The 13,010-nt window shown below is 54.7% G+C and overlaps 1 protein-coding gene across 1 annotated transcript in view; it reads right to left on the bottom strand.

The window, feature by feature from the left end:
• Positions 1–766: 766 nt before the first annotated feature.
• CNNM4 (cyclin and CBS domain divalent metal cation transport mediator 4) overlaps positions 767–13,010 on the bottom strand; it is a 51,264-nt gene continuing 39,020 nt past the window's right edge. Inside the window, exons 6-8 of the mRNA XM_077805636.1 lie at positions 12,689–12,870; positions 7,453–8,598; positions 767–5,434 (exon numbers count right to left, since the gene is read on the bottom strand). Of these exons, the coding sequence (XP_077661762.1) occupies positions 8,392–8,598; positions 12,689–12,870 (389 nt within the window). The 3' untranslated portion in view covers positions 767–5,434; positions 7,453–8,391. The remainder of the gene's footprint in view (positions 5,435–7,452; positions 8,599–12,688; positions 12,871–13,010) is intronic.

Below are 13,010 nucleotides of genomic sequence, written 5' to 3'. Positions count from 1 at the left end.
ATTAGGGTTTTTTTTTTTTGTTTTAAAGTAAGTTTAGGACCCAAACTCTGCCCCGTCCCTTTAAATTCTCAGCTGCTCTAGGAGCCAAAAGCAGTGCTGATGAGTGGGTGGGGGGCACGTTAGCTTTGGAGGTGGCTGCTGTCGCCCAGCCAGAGCAGGGAAGCACTAACAGCTTTGAATTGGTGAATGGAAAATGAAGAAGCAAATATAAGAAACTCTGTTTCTTTCAGTGCTGCCCCAGTTCCCGTTCCATCTCTTTACTAAACTCGAAGGGCCAGATCCTCAGACAGTGTAAAGCAGATAGGTCATTGTTGTGACTGGAGCTATGCTGATTTACCCCAGCTGGGATCTGGCCCATTGACTCCCACGGAGCGATGGCCCATTGACCCCAGCTGGGATCTGGCCCATAGACTCCCATGGAGCAATGTCCATTTACATCAGCTGGCAACCTGGCCCTTAGAGCTGAATAAAGAAATGAAAATAGGATAAACAACACAGGGCAGATCCTCATTTGGTGTGAAGCAGCAAAACTCTGCTGACTTCAAGGGAGCTACAACAACTTACATCAGCTGAGGATCTGGCTGAAATGTGAGCATTTGTGAGATCATGTAATTTGCTCCCCACCAAACACGTGAACAGAGAAACGATTCAACAGAAACAGACACTCCACTGCCCATGAAATTAGACATACGCAAATTCGGTCTCCCGGCTTCCACCTGCGCGGCTGGGAATGAACCTTCAGGGGCCACAAAGCGCAGAAGGAAGGGAATATAGAGAGATATTTTATTACCCAATCAAAAAAATAAATTCCATATTTCGTTTAGCAAATATCATAATTTCTTAGTGACAAGAGACGCAGACTCAAAAATGAAACACAACCAAATCCCCTCCCAAAAGGGCACAACTCAGAACAATGAAAAAAATATACAAGAAACGACGATCCCCCCAAATAATCACAAACATATACAAATTAAATCTGGTGCAAAATAAATATTAGTCATTTGCTACCTGGCATGGCCCGTCTACAGTATTTGGATCTCCCCGCCTTGGCCCCATCAGCGATGCAAAGCCAGGGGAGTCCAGTGTGGGGGTTATTGCTGATTGGCTAGGGAGGAGGAAAGCCAGCGGAATTGGGATTGCTCAGGAGAGAGGAGACAACCGGCACGGAGGAGCTAAAATTCCCTGCAGAGGATGTGTGTGTGATTCTCTCCTGCCCTGCCCCTTGTGCAGTCACTCACACTGTGCACAAGAGAGTATAAAATGCAGCCAAATCCGAACGCAATGCTTTGTACCTACTCTGCAGTGGTGTAACTGCCTGTATGCAGGGCAGGGCAGAATCAGGCCCACAGACTATGGAACGGCCAGAACATTCGAGGGCATTTGGAGCCGAGTGTTGGGTTCCACCCAAGATCCCAGTGGGGACAAGGTCTGATCTGGATCGACACATGCCCTCGCTCTGTTCTGCACTTTGGTGCCAGCCGCGCAGTTTGCAAACCCAGTCCCCTGTGCTAGGTGGAGGCATTGTTTCATGGAGACGGTAGTATCCTGGATAAAACCTGAACACGACTCATGACAGCTACTGAGAACATCAATTGGGCCTTTAAACGGAATCGATTTGCTCCTCGTAACAGGTCGAGTCTCTGATAACCGAGGGCCCGAGTGACTCGATTCTACTCTCACACCAGCACAGATTAGGAGTCCGTCCTCTGAAGTCAGTGGAGAGAACAGTTACCAAGCGAATCAACCCACTGAAGTCAGTGGAGTTACAGATGTGCATGGAGCTCCGATTCAGGAAAACCTGGACATATGTGCTTAACGTTAACCATGTGCTTTACTCCCAGCGACTCCAAAGGGGTTTAAGCACCTGCTTAGGTGCTGTCCTGAATGTAGGGGATGCTTTCCTGGATTGGAGCCAGACTGATGAGAAACATGACCATGGGTGAAGCATCGTCCTTTCTGAGGTCACTTCCTGGTCTCCAACAGAACAGGAAATGACACGTACCGAAAAAGGAGCCGTCTGTTTTATTTAATTTAATCGGCACATAACTAACTCCCTGCTCAAAGAGCTGCTGCCAACAGACCTCCGAGGAAACAGGTGGCATGAACACGGGCGTCTCCATGCACATGCTCACGCGTGCTCGGAGAAAGGGGCTTCAGGAGAAAAGCCTCAGCTTTTTTCCAATCCAATGTTGCAGAGAAATATTTCTGCCTTAAAAAAAAAACGAACTGTTTTTTTTTTTTAATCTCTAGAGTCTCTCCTGACAGGAATGGATTTTAAAAACTTAATTTAAAAAATGACCCCCACACAATAAATTACATAAAGTCACCCCCAGTGGGCAGCATTTGGAAACCACGGTGCTTTTGTCTGGAATAAAAAAAAACTTTACACACAGTCAGAACATGAAAAATCAGACAAAAGCGACGGCAAGCGAAAGACTTGTACACAGGAAAGGAAGAAATTGCAAGGGACAACGATGCACTCCAAAAATCCCTGTGCAAGCTGTGGCATTTCTATGGCAACGGATGGCTCACACTCTGACAAGGAGGCAACCATACTTCTCAGGAAGGGTGACTGGAGAGGCATAGTGTCTATCTGCCACTGAATTTCAATGGGAAACACACTGTTAGAATTAAATGCAATACATGGAAATTAAAAAGCCCATTCTGCAGATGGGAGAATTGGGAAATCCTGGCAAAAAGTCCCGTCACTGGAGTTTTCCTTTCAGAAGGCTGAGCGGCGAGCTAGGTCGGCCCCAATCCTGCAACCCAGTCCAGGCAGATGGCTCATTCAGCCCATATGGTACCTCTATTACTTTACAAGGGTCTGCCCTCACTGGATCCAATTGCCTAAGGATGTCTTAACATCCTTTCCCTTCCCAGCTTCTTCTCTAACCTGGCCAGATTCATTTCCCCTGGGATCTCCCCTCCGCACCTCCATCCCATTTGTCTGCAATAAAGTCTGCCCCACAGGGCTCAGGCCTGTGGCTCTGGATGAGTCAACGGGACCAGCCTCTCAGTGAAACCTGAGGAGCTGCCTGCGAGCTTTGGTCACTAGCTCCGCTCACAGACTGTGAGCACATTCACACACCAAAGGGCCCCCTCCCTTTTGGGAGGGTGCAATCAAAATACTGGCACCAGCGTCCGAACCAGCTGAGAAATGGTATGGATCGGACAGGGGTTGAGAAAGCCCTGTATTAAAACCCAACAGATCCTGCAGTGCTGTGCAGTGCTGGAGTGAGAAGTGCTCCATGATCTGGTGCCGCTTTGCTATGTATCCCCATATAACTTAGGAGAGTTTCATCAGTTCCAAAGATGGGGAAACTGAGGCACAGGAAGGGGAAGGGCTTTGCCCAAGGTCACACAGCTGGTCAGTAGCAGAGCTAGAATTAACACCTACGTCTACAGAGCCCTAGTCCTGTGCCCCAGACATGCAGCCACTCTGACAGCTGCAGGACCTTTTTCTACACAAGGGGTCCCACCTCCAGAATACAGCGCTGGGAAGAGACACAGCAAATCAATCAGCGGCAGAATTCAGCGAGTCAATCCATGGAGCATGCTCGGGGAGGACACAGCTTCCCACTGCTGCTTGGCACCTTGGCTGCAGGGAGTCAAACGAAAACTTCATCAAGACAGTACAGTACTTAAAAGGAACCATGGTCCACTGCCTACGGATCTCCCCAGCCCATGGGCCCACATGAGAGGCGTGTTCCAACAGCCGTCACCAACAGCCTGGGCTAGAGTGATGGCAAATTCCCCTGGAGAGCACATCACTGAGCAGAGCCAGAGTGCAGTTAAACCCATCTGCTCCAAATCCACACACAGCACAGCACCTGGGCCTGATCCTTCGCCTCTCTGCACCTCCTGGCGTCACCTGCTGAGAGGGCGGAAAACGACCAACCCCGAATTCTCCGCCCATGCTGTTGGTGACTTCCCGCACCCCTCATTCCCAGGCATATGTGGTCACACAAGGAGCAAAGAAAAGGAAGGCCAGACTCTCCCTGTCTAACCATACTGCAGCAAACCTGGTTTTAACAGCAGCCTAGATGACACCAATGAGAATGTCTCTTTTGGGGCTGCCGTCGTAATGACACGGGAGGCGATCTCCCAGCTGCAGGCAGAGCACCAAGAGGCAGATCAAGACTGAGAAAATTCAGGCTGCCTTGGAAACCAGTGGAAACCAAGACCAACTGAACCACTGTTTTACAGTGTGCTTCTACACTGAAGAGTGACTATGTAAAAATGGCTTGTTTTCCCTCTAAAGACCAGCTCCCTGCGCCAATCCATTATCACAGTGCTCATCTTATTGTCCCAATCACCCTTCATCCTGGGGCGCCCTAAGAGGGGGAGTTTGGGGGAACTCTGGAGCTGTGTCTATGTACTGAATGGCTTTCCTTCACATTTTGATGGTGATTATCATGAATGGGGATGAGAGACTTTTGGGGGACCAAAGGTCTCTCTGTAATTAGCCCAGAAAACCGGAAGAGGTGGACCAGGAAGCTGAGCCGGCTCCGTTTACAATTCAAAGGAAGATTTTTCCGCCTGCCAGAGCTGGACGCTGCCTGGGATTGGAGAGTCGAACTGGAGTTCATCTGCCCCCCAGCTAGAAGATTCTATACCAACAGAACGGTGACTAGACACTTCCCAGGAGCGCTCGGCTCTGGTGGGGCTGAAGGGAGAATTTTTTCCAGGTCGGGATGACTCCAACTTTAAAGGTTAGGAGCAGGAGAGCCATTTTTTCCCCAAGAAAACAACTTCAGAAACTTCACAGAAAATTGAACCGTCTCTCTAGAGACGTCTCTGACGATCTGCAAAGGGGACTTTTCTGACATCCCTCCATCTCGCCAAGGAGGAGGATTCCTGTGGAACAGACTCTCTAGTTCTGCTTAGCCCCCGAGGAGCTTCCCTCACCAACAAAACATACCCAGCACTATTCCCAGATCCCAAACGAGGGCTCCAGATCCGAACTCGACCGTGGAGGCCAGCCAGCATACGCTGTGCAGTACCCATTTAAAACATCAGCATGCAATACATCAGTGTGCGATATTTGTTCTATGGGAACCGTTAACGCCCAAGAGAATAAATCCAACAGTATGAAGAGTTGCTTCCCTATCGCAACGTCATGGTCGCGTGCGGCAGTCAGCCCGAGGAGACTGCTAAGGTCCCCGCAGTACATTTTGGGGTAAGGTACAATTGCCCTACGAAGAGCTCAGAAGCAGGAGTACTGTATCACTGACGGCGGGGGCAACCGACCTGATTCTTCTAACCCTGAGCAGGTGGTGTCAGAACATCCACATCAATTTTACAAGGTTTCGACTCACCCAGGTAACCAAGGACACCAGTAGGAAACTTCTCTGGGGCCTATAAGCAGCAGTCCTTGTTGGCGCTAACGTCTAGAGTCCGTTTAAAGCCTCGGTGTGGGTCAGGTGAGGTCCCCCTGCGAGGTGAACAATTCCATAAACACGTCAACGGCTGGGGCGTTTCTTTGATCAAGTACCACAGCACTGACAACCAGGGCACCAGCTCTCGTGTCCCATGTGTTAACCCTGGCGTGGCCTAAACGCAGATCTGATCTGGAGACTGAGCCAAAGCAGGAGTCACCGAATACCGCTCAGACAAAGTCACTCTGAGGCGCGGAACAGCAGGTTTAGTTACACCCTGGAACTCATTCCACAGCCATACGTTTACGGGTAATTTAAGCACCTGGAAATACATGAACCCACCAATTTCTTTAAAATTTGTCTTAAAACCACACAGATCTGTCCAACTTCCGCCCCCGCCCCCAGCTCTGTGAGGCTGCCGAGGAGCATTACAAATGAACAATTACATTTAATTTCTGCTGACGCCCAGATGTAGTGATTGGCCCCGCCAGAGCACCTAGCTCTTCCCCTTTCAGCCAGAGTCAAGAGCGGGGCGGGAGGAGCTGAGCGTCTCTGCAGTCTCCCAAGGGGGCCGCCTGAACTGTCCTAGTTTCTGATCTTTGGTTGAAAAGGGAGAGTGGGCTGGAGTTCAAACAGGAGGCCCTAGCCAGAAAGGCTGCCCTGGCACCGGGCTGCGGGCAGGGACAGAGGGACCCGAGGGCTCTGGCATTGTTGACCCGCCCTGAAGGTCCAGTCCCCCCAGTGGAGCGGTTATGCCCTGGTGGGAAGACCCGGATCCACTGAGGAGAGGCTGTGCCCCCTGGGCCAGCTTGTGCCCACAGACACCCTGCCCCTTGGTCTGTCAATGGGGAGTGTGAACCAGCTACAGCAGCTCCCTCACAACCCCCGAACCACAGAGAGGCCAGAGGCCAGCAAGGGCTAGGTCAGCCCCCCAGCTCCAGGCACGGCTCTGCCCTCCTCCCCCACACGCCACGGCCCCCTCAGCCACAGCCCCCCTCAGCCAACTGCCCGTCCCCCCCACGCCACGGCCCCCCTCAGCCAACCTGCAGGACACTGGCCAGGCGGGTGCCAGCTACACCCCCTCACAAGCTTCCTGAGTGCCCGCTACAAAGGGCTCCCTTGGCTGGTGAGCCAACAAACCTGCTTGAGCAGCATCCCCAGCCAGAGGGTCCAGGAGCCCACGGCAGAGCGAACCTGATCCAGCCCCAACGCTGCAGCACGGCCGGGGGGCCAAGGAGCCCCGACGCACAGAGGTCTCTGCACCTCCAAGGAACAGCTGGGGTGCAGGACAAATAGGCATCCCTCGCTGTCCAGAGGGGCTTCTGAGCACGGGGGCTGCCCTGCCAAGGCCCTGCCTTTTCCAGCCCCTCCAGTGTCATGCGACAGCCCCATTACACCTGTCCACCTGCCTGGGGAGTCAGGGGCACCCAGGGGAGCCTGCCCTGCCCTGCTGAGGAGCATCCCCGGAGCGATTATTGCTCAGAAGCCAGGTTGGTTTGGAGGAGAAACTGGCTCTCCAGGGCAGCACTCCCAGACGGCATTCTCTGCCCAGCCCTCTCTCCCCGGCGGTGCCCCAGGCCAGGGCTCCCAGCTAGCCCAGACAGCAGCCACGGGCCACAGACAGGTGGGGGCACCATGGGTCCCTGAGCCTGTGGGAGGGGACAAGCGACACTGCTTTGGTCTCTGCTGGCTCACGAGGACACAGGCTGCCCCACTGCTCTCAGTTACTCCGGTGTCAACTGGGCTCAGCTAGCGAGTCAACAGGGTAAATCTGGACTGACACTGGAGCCACGGAGAGCTGAACGAGGTCCCTTGGTCTCTCTTGGCCAGGTGGGTGGAGAAGCCCAGGCATCTGTCCAACCGAGCCAGACCTCAGGCGGGTGTGCACAGGGTACCCCACTGACACAGCAAACCCCACGCAGGCGAGAGCAGAATCCGGCCAAGCAGGGACAAAACCAACGTCCCCTCACAAGCCATGTCGGCCGGAGGGGGCGGTTCACTGACCCCCCCAGGGCCTGGCCCCTCCACTCCCACCCAGCCCCATTCACACCCACGCTCACAACATTACCCGCACCATGTCTGTTGAAGCGATGCAGAATCCCGGCCAGTGCCACCGCTCCGCTCTGCGGCCAGCGCTTGGAGCGAGAAGTACCCCTTGAGCCTGGCCCCACCACCCCCAGCTGAATCCTGGACACGTGCTGGGCTCCACCTCTGAGATGCGCCAAATGACACGGACGCACGAAGAGCTCTGCAAGGCCAGTGCCCGGCTAGGATGGGTTCCAACCACCCTGACTGTGGCCGACTCCAGTGCTGGCTGCTCCGAACTCCCAACCACCCGGCAACAACAACAAGAAAAAGAAACCTACGAGACAGCAAGGCTCCCTGAGCTGGGCCAGCGACTCCCACAACCGGCAGCTGCTGCCCGGGCCGATCGCTGTCCCCTCCCCAGGCGGGATGGCCAGGGACTGATCTGCTGCTGGACCAGGGGTGGGGAGGGTGTGACATGAACCAGGGCCATGCTGCGGGGGGAGTGCAATGGGTCATGCTGAGGTGCCAAGCGGGTGAGCGTAGCTGCTCTCGGTGGGGGCACTCCAGGCACGGCCTGGGGTTTGAGAGCTCGTCCCTTTGTTTCCATCTTTATTCGTTTAAATAAAACCCAGTTTAGAAACAGCAGCCAATGAGTTCCCTTTATAAATCCTCTGCGGAGTCACCCTCCCTGCTCCCAGTCCACGCCTGGCCCAGGCCGAGGTAAAGTCGGTCCCTGGGATCCAGCAGCTCCAGGGCCCATTTCGGGGAAGGGGTGGGGGATCCCCTTTTGCATCCCAGTGTGGCCACGGTGCCACGAACCCACATCCTCACCAACGCTGGCAGCAGGGGCTGCCCCGGGCGATCAAAGTGTCTCGCAGAGGGAGGGATCTCTAGACAGAGCTATTTGGACGCGGGGAAAGGCTCCCCACCCCGAAGGGTGTGAAGTGTCCTGGCGGGGGCGCCGGCGGGGGCCCTGGTGCCAGGCTCAGATGGAGTTCTCCTGGGGGCTATGGCTGCTCCTGCGGTCCAGGCAGTTCCTCTCGTTCAGCAGGCTGGTGGTCTCGTCGGCCCCCAAGGGCTCCGCCTTGTCTGTCAAGCTGATGTCCATTTTGAGGGCGCTGCTGTCCGGAGACTGAGGGCAGCTGTCCAGGCGCGAGGCCATCAGGCCATTCTGGTACTGCTGGCGCGTAATCTGCAGCGGGGGAGAGAGGGGCAGATGTGGTCAGCCAGCGAGACGAGCCCGGCTGGCCTAGCAGAGCTCCAGAGCGTGGCCCATGGCTACTGCCTTCTTGAGTATAGAAGAGCAGCAGCAAACTACAGATCCCAGCATGCCACAATCCATCCTGACCTCCCACCCCAACCGGAAACTACAGATCCCAGCATGCCACGCTCCATCCTGACCTCCCACCCCAACCGGAAACTACAGATCCCAGCATGCCACGCGCCATCCTGACCTCCCACCCCAACCGGAAACTACAGATCCCAGCATGCCACGCGCCATCCTGACCTCCCACCCCAACCGGAAACTACAGATCCCAGCATGCCACGCGCCATCCTGACCTCCCACCCCAACTGGAAACTACAGATCCCAGCATGCCACGCGCCATCCTGACCTCCCACCCCAACCGGAAACTACAGATCCCAACATGCCACGCGCCACCCTGACTTCCCACCCCAACCGGAAACTACAGATCCCAGCATGCCACGCGCCATCCTGACCTCCCACCCCAACCGGAAACTACAGATCCCAACATGCCACGCGCCATCCTGACCTCCCACCCCAACTGGAAACTACAGATCCCAGCATGCCACGCGCCATCCTGACCTCCCACCCCAACCGGAAACTACAGATCCCAACATGCCACGCGCCACCCTGACTTCCCACCCCAACCGGAAACTACAGATCCCAACATGCCACGCGCCATCCTGACCTCCCACCCCAAACGGAAACTACAGATCCCAGCATGCCACGCGCCATCCTGACCTCCCACCCCAACCGGAAACTACAGATCCCAGCATGCCACGTGCCATCCTGACCTCCCACCCCAACCGGAAACTACAGATCCCAGCATGCCACGCGCCAGCCTGACCTCCCACTCCAACCAGAAACTACAGATCCCAGCATGCCACGCGCCATCCTGACCTCCCTCCCCAACCAGAAACTACAGATCCCAGCATGCCACGCGCCATCCTGACCTCCCACCCCAACCGGAAACAACAGATCCCTGCATGCCACGCGCCATGCTGACCTCCCACCCCAACCGGAAACTACAGATCCCAGCATGCCACGCTCCATCCTGACCTCCCACCCCAACCGGAAACTACAGATCCCAGCATGCCACGCTCCATCCTGACCTCCCACCCCAACCGGAAACTACAGATCCCAGCATGCCACGCTCCATCCTGACCTCCCACCCCAACCGGAAACTACAGATCCCTGCATGCCACGCGCCATTCTGACCTCCCACCCCAACCGGAAACTACAGATCCCAGCATGCCACGCGCCATGCTGACCTCCCACCCCAACCGGAAACTACAGATCCCAGCATGCCATGCTCCATCCTGAACTCCCACCCCAACTGGAAACTACAGATCCCAGCATGCAATGCTCCCCTCCCCCACCGGAAACTACAGACCCCACCATGCCATGGCCATCCCCCCGCCCCCAAGTATGATAATTCAGTGCACTCCCTTCATAAGAATCACATCGGTCCTGGACAATTCGATTCTTATAATTGCTTGACTCTTTCAAGTGGAATTGCAAATAATGGATGAAATCGGCCGTTACGTTTTAAACAACTGGCTTTCCCCCCCCCACAACTGAGAAACGTCTCATTTACTGTCACTGAATTCTTTAGACTTTAAACATATTCACCGTGGAACAAAACCAAACCAACTTTCTAACTGAGCCACAGGTCGTTATCACCCACTCACGCCGCAGGTGCGTTTGTTGGAGGCAATTACTGCCTTGCGACTGCAGCAGGTGTGAGCTAGTGGAGGGATATGCCTCTTAAGGAGCCAAAGACACATTTTAAAAATCTCTCAAACTGCAGCCAACCGAACACATGTAAGCGCAGTACCCGGCGTGTGACAGACCCGTGTACAAGTGACCCGTGTACAAGACCCGACCGGACTGGTTCACAGTATTGGCTCACGTTCACCAATACGCAGCGTCACCGTCTGTCATCGGCGTGGAGTGTCTGGCTGTGAATGCACAATGCCGTGGCACAATCCCCGTTGGATTATAAACTTGTCCAGTGTTTCCTGGATCACAGCACGATCCACACCACTGTTAACCTCCTTTTCAGAGCAAGGCAGGAGGTTAAAATCACTGCACCCCCTGTACCGCAGGTCATTTGTCTGAGTTTTTGTTGCATTCAGAGTCTGCCTCTGCATCATTTTCGGGTTTCACTTCCAATCGGTCTCTGATCTCGGTCACAACATCAGAGACCAGCTGCGTAACACTCACCGATGGCTAGCCACTCTTCAAATTTGGGCGCATTAAGTTCTCTCGGGTGCTCAACAACTGCTTCTGCCATGGGCATTATGACCAGACTTCCTTTGTCGCAGCAATTCCGGGTTGCTGAAGCATCGACGTCAGACCAGGCCTTTGTGAGCACGAGAATGGCACCTAAAAGTCGGCACTTCCTGGCCATTTCCACAGCAGCAGCTTTCTTCTTCTCATCACCAATGTGGTGCAACACCGGGCGAGCCATTTGCTTGCAATATACCTTGGCCGTTCTGGTCATTCCCAGGTCACATGGCTGAAGGATAGAAGTTGTGTTCCTTGGGAGGAATTCACGTCGGATATTCCTCAGCGCTACACCTTTCCTCACCTGGGTTGGGCAGATGTCCACAAGTAGCAAAATCTTTCTCCTTTCCTGGCCCAACTTTCGATCCCACTCATGCATTATCCAGGCAGGTACACTGGCAGCAGAGCGGACTGGAATATGTCTCACACCTGGGTTTTGACTTTTCCCCAAGGACGAAAAGGTCCTTTTCCTTACCAGTCACAGAACAGGTGAACCGAGCAGCAATCTTGTCTTTAGAGGAGTTTCCTCCTCTTTTACTGTCTGATTTAAAAGTGAAAGTGCCACCAGGCAGGGCTCGAAAGTCAATTCCACTTTCCAAATGTTTTCTTCCATGAGGTCACGTCTCATTTTGAGCCACTCGTTTTCTAACCATTCTTTGCAAGATCTAATGTCTGCAGCTTTGACTTCTCCACACATTGTCGGAAACCAATCCCCTCGTTTCTTAAAGTGCTCACACCAGCCAGTGCTGGCCTTCAAAGTGATAACGCCCAGGGTGACCGCCAGTTCTGCTTTCTACATCACCAACAGCCCACTTAGGGGGGCATTTCTCTCTCTGGCATCTTTATAAGCACCACCTGGACCATAAGTGCCTTGCCTGACCACAGTCCTTCTGTCTCCTACGTTCTGTAGGATGCTCTCCCCATCGCTGAGAAGCTTAGACAATGTAGGTTGCGGAATGCCCAATTTCTGAGCTGCATCTCTTTGGCCGGTCTTGGGAAGATGAGGGTAGGACTTGGGAAGGTGGCGTTTTTCATCTGCAGAAAGCGTCTCTCTTTTTCCTGCCATCTTGACTCTCACATAAATGGCACAACTGGTTTATTCTCTGCAGGGATTTTCCTTTACATGGGCTATGTGCCCAGTAACGCGAGATCTGATCAGATTCCACCAGCTTTGCTGGCTCATTACATGTCGGTGCACTTGAGTATGGGAGTCAGTCTGCCCGAAATGAGTCTCACCAGCGGCTCGCGGGAGCCTTACAAGTGGAGTACTTGCCCCAGAGGTTTTGATCACTTTATGCGATTGGTTCTTGTATTGGGTAATTCTTAGAAAGGGAGTGCACTGTAACTGGCCCGCACAAAACATGTTTCATCTGGGGGACCCAACTGCTTTCCAGAACACCTCATCTGTGGCCACAAGCCAGCCCTGCGCTGCAGCCACCTCTGGGGTGGGCTGGGAAGCTGCTAACCGGCACACAGCAATGCTCCCCAAGACGAAGGAGACACCAGTGTCCAGCAGATGCTAGAGGGGGGTTCAAAGAGGCTCAGTGTAGAAAACCCAAACTGGAATTGGGCCATGCCCTGAGATCTCCACCCCGGCAAACGCTCAGGGCCTTGGGTTTATGTCTCCTCCGACAGCAGCACAGCGCCCCCTAGTGCTGCACCGAGGACAGTGCTCCCTGCTGCTGCTTGCCAGGCTGCCGGCCGACCCGAGGGCCCCCCCTACCCCGCAGCCCAACACACCCGGCCTCACCTTGACGAACTGCAGGTCCGTGAGGGCGCGGACGCTGAAGTCGGAGACGTACTGGGCGCTGGTGCACACGTTGAGCTGGTTGCTGCTGCCGCTGATGGGGGAGGCGATGGAGTCCGAGCGCTCATGGTAGCTGAGCGACGCCGAGCGGTTCAGGCTGCTCATGTGGGACAGGGAGCGCAGCTCTGCGGAGAGACACGGGCAGGGTTAGCTGGGGACCCCCTCCTGCCTCGCCCCGCTCCCTGTTCCTGGGCCCAACGGCAGCACCCGCCATCCAGAGGTGAGCCGGCCCCGGCTGGGCCCGAAGGGCCCCCCACCGCACCGT

Source organism: Eretmochelys imbricata, chromosome 26 (assembly GCF_965152235.1).
Source record: "Eretmochelys imbricata isolate rEreImb1 chromosome 26, rEreImb1.hap1, whole genome shotgun sequence".
Lineage (NCBI taxonomy): Eukaryota > Metazoa > Chordata > Testudines > Cheloniidae > Eretmochelys > Eretmochelys imbricata.
Note: the sequence above shows the minus strand (reverse complement) of the source record. Positions and strands in the feature narration are given on the sequence as shown.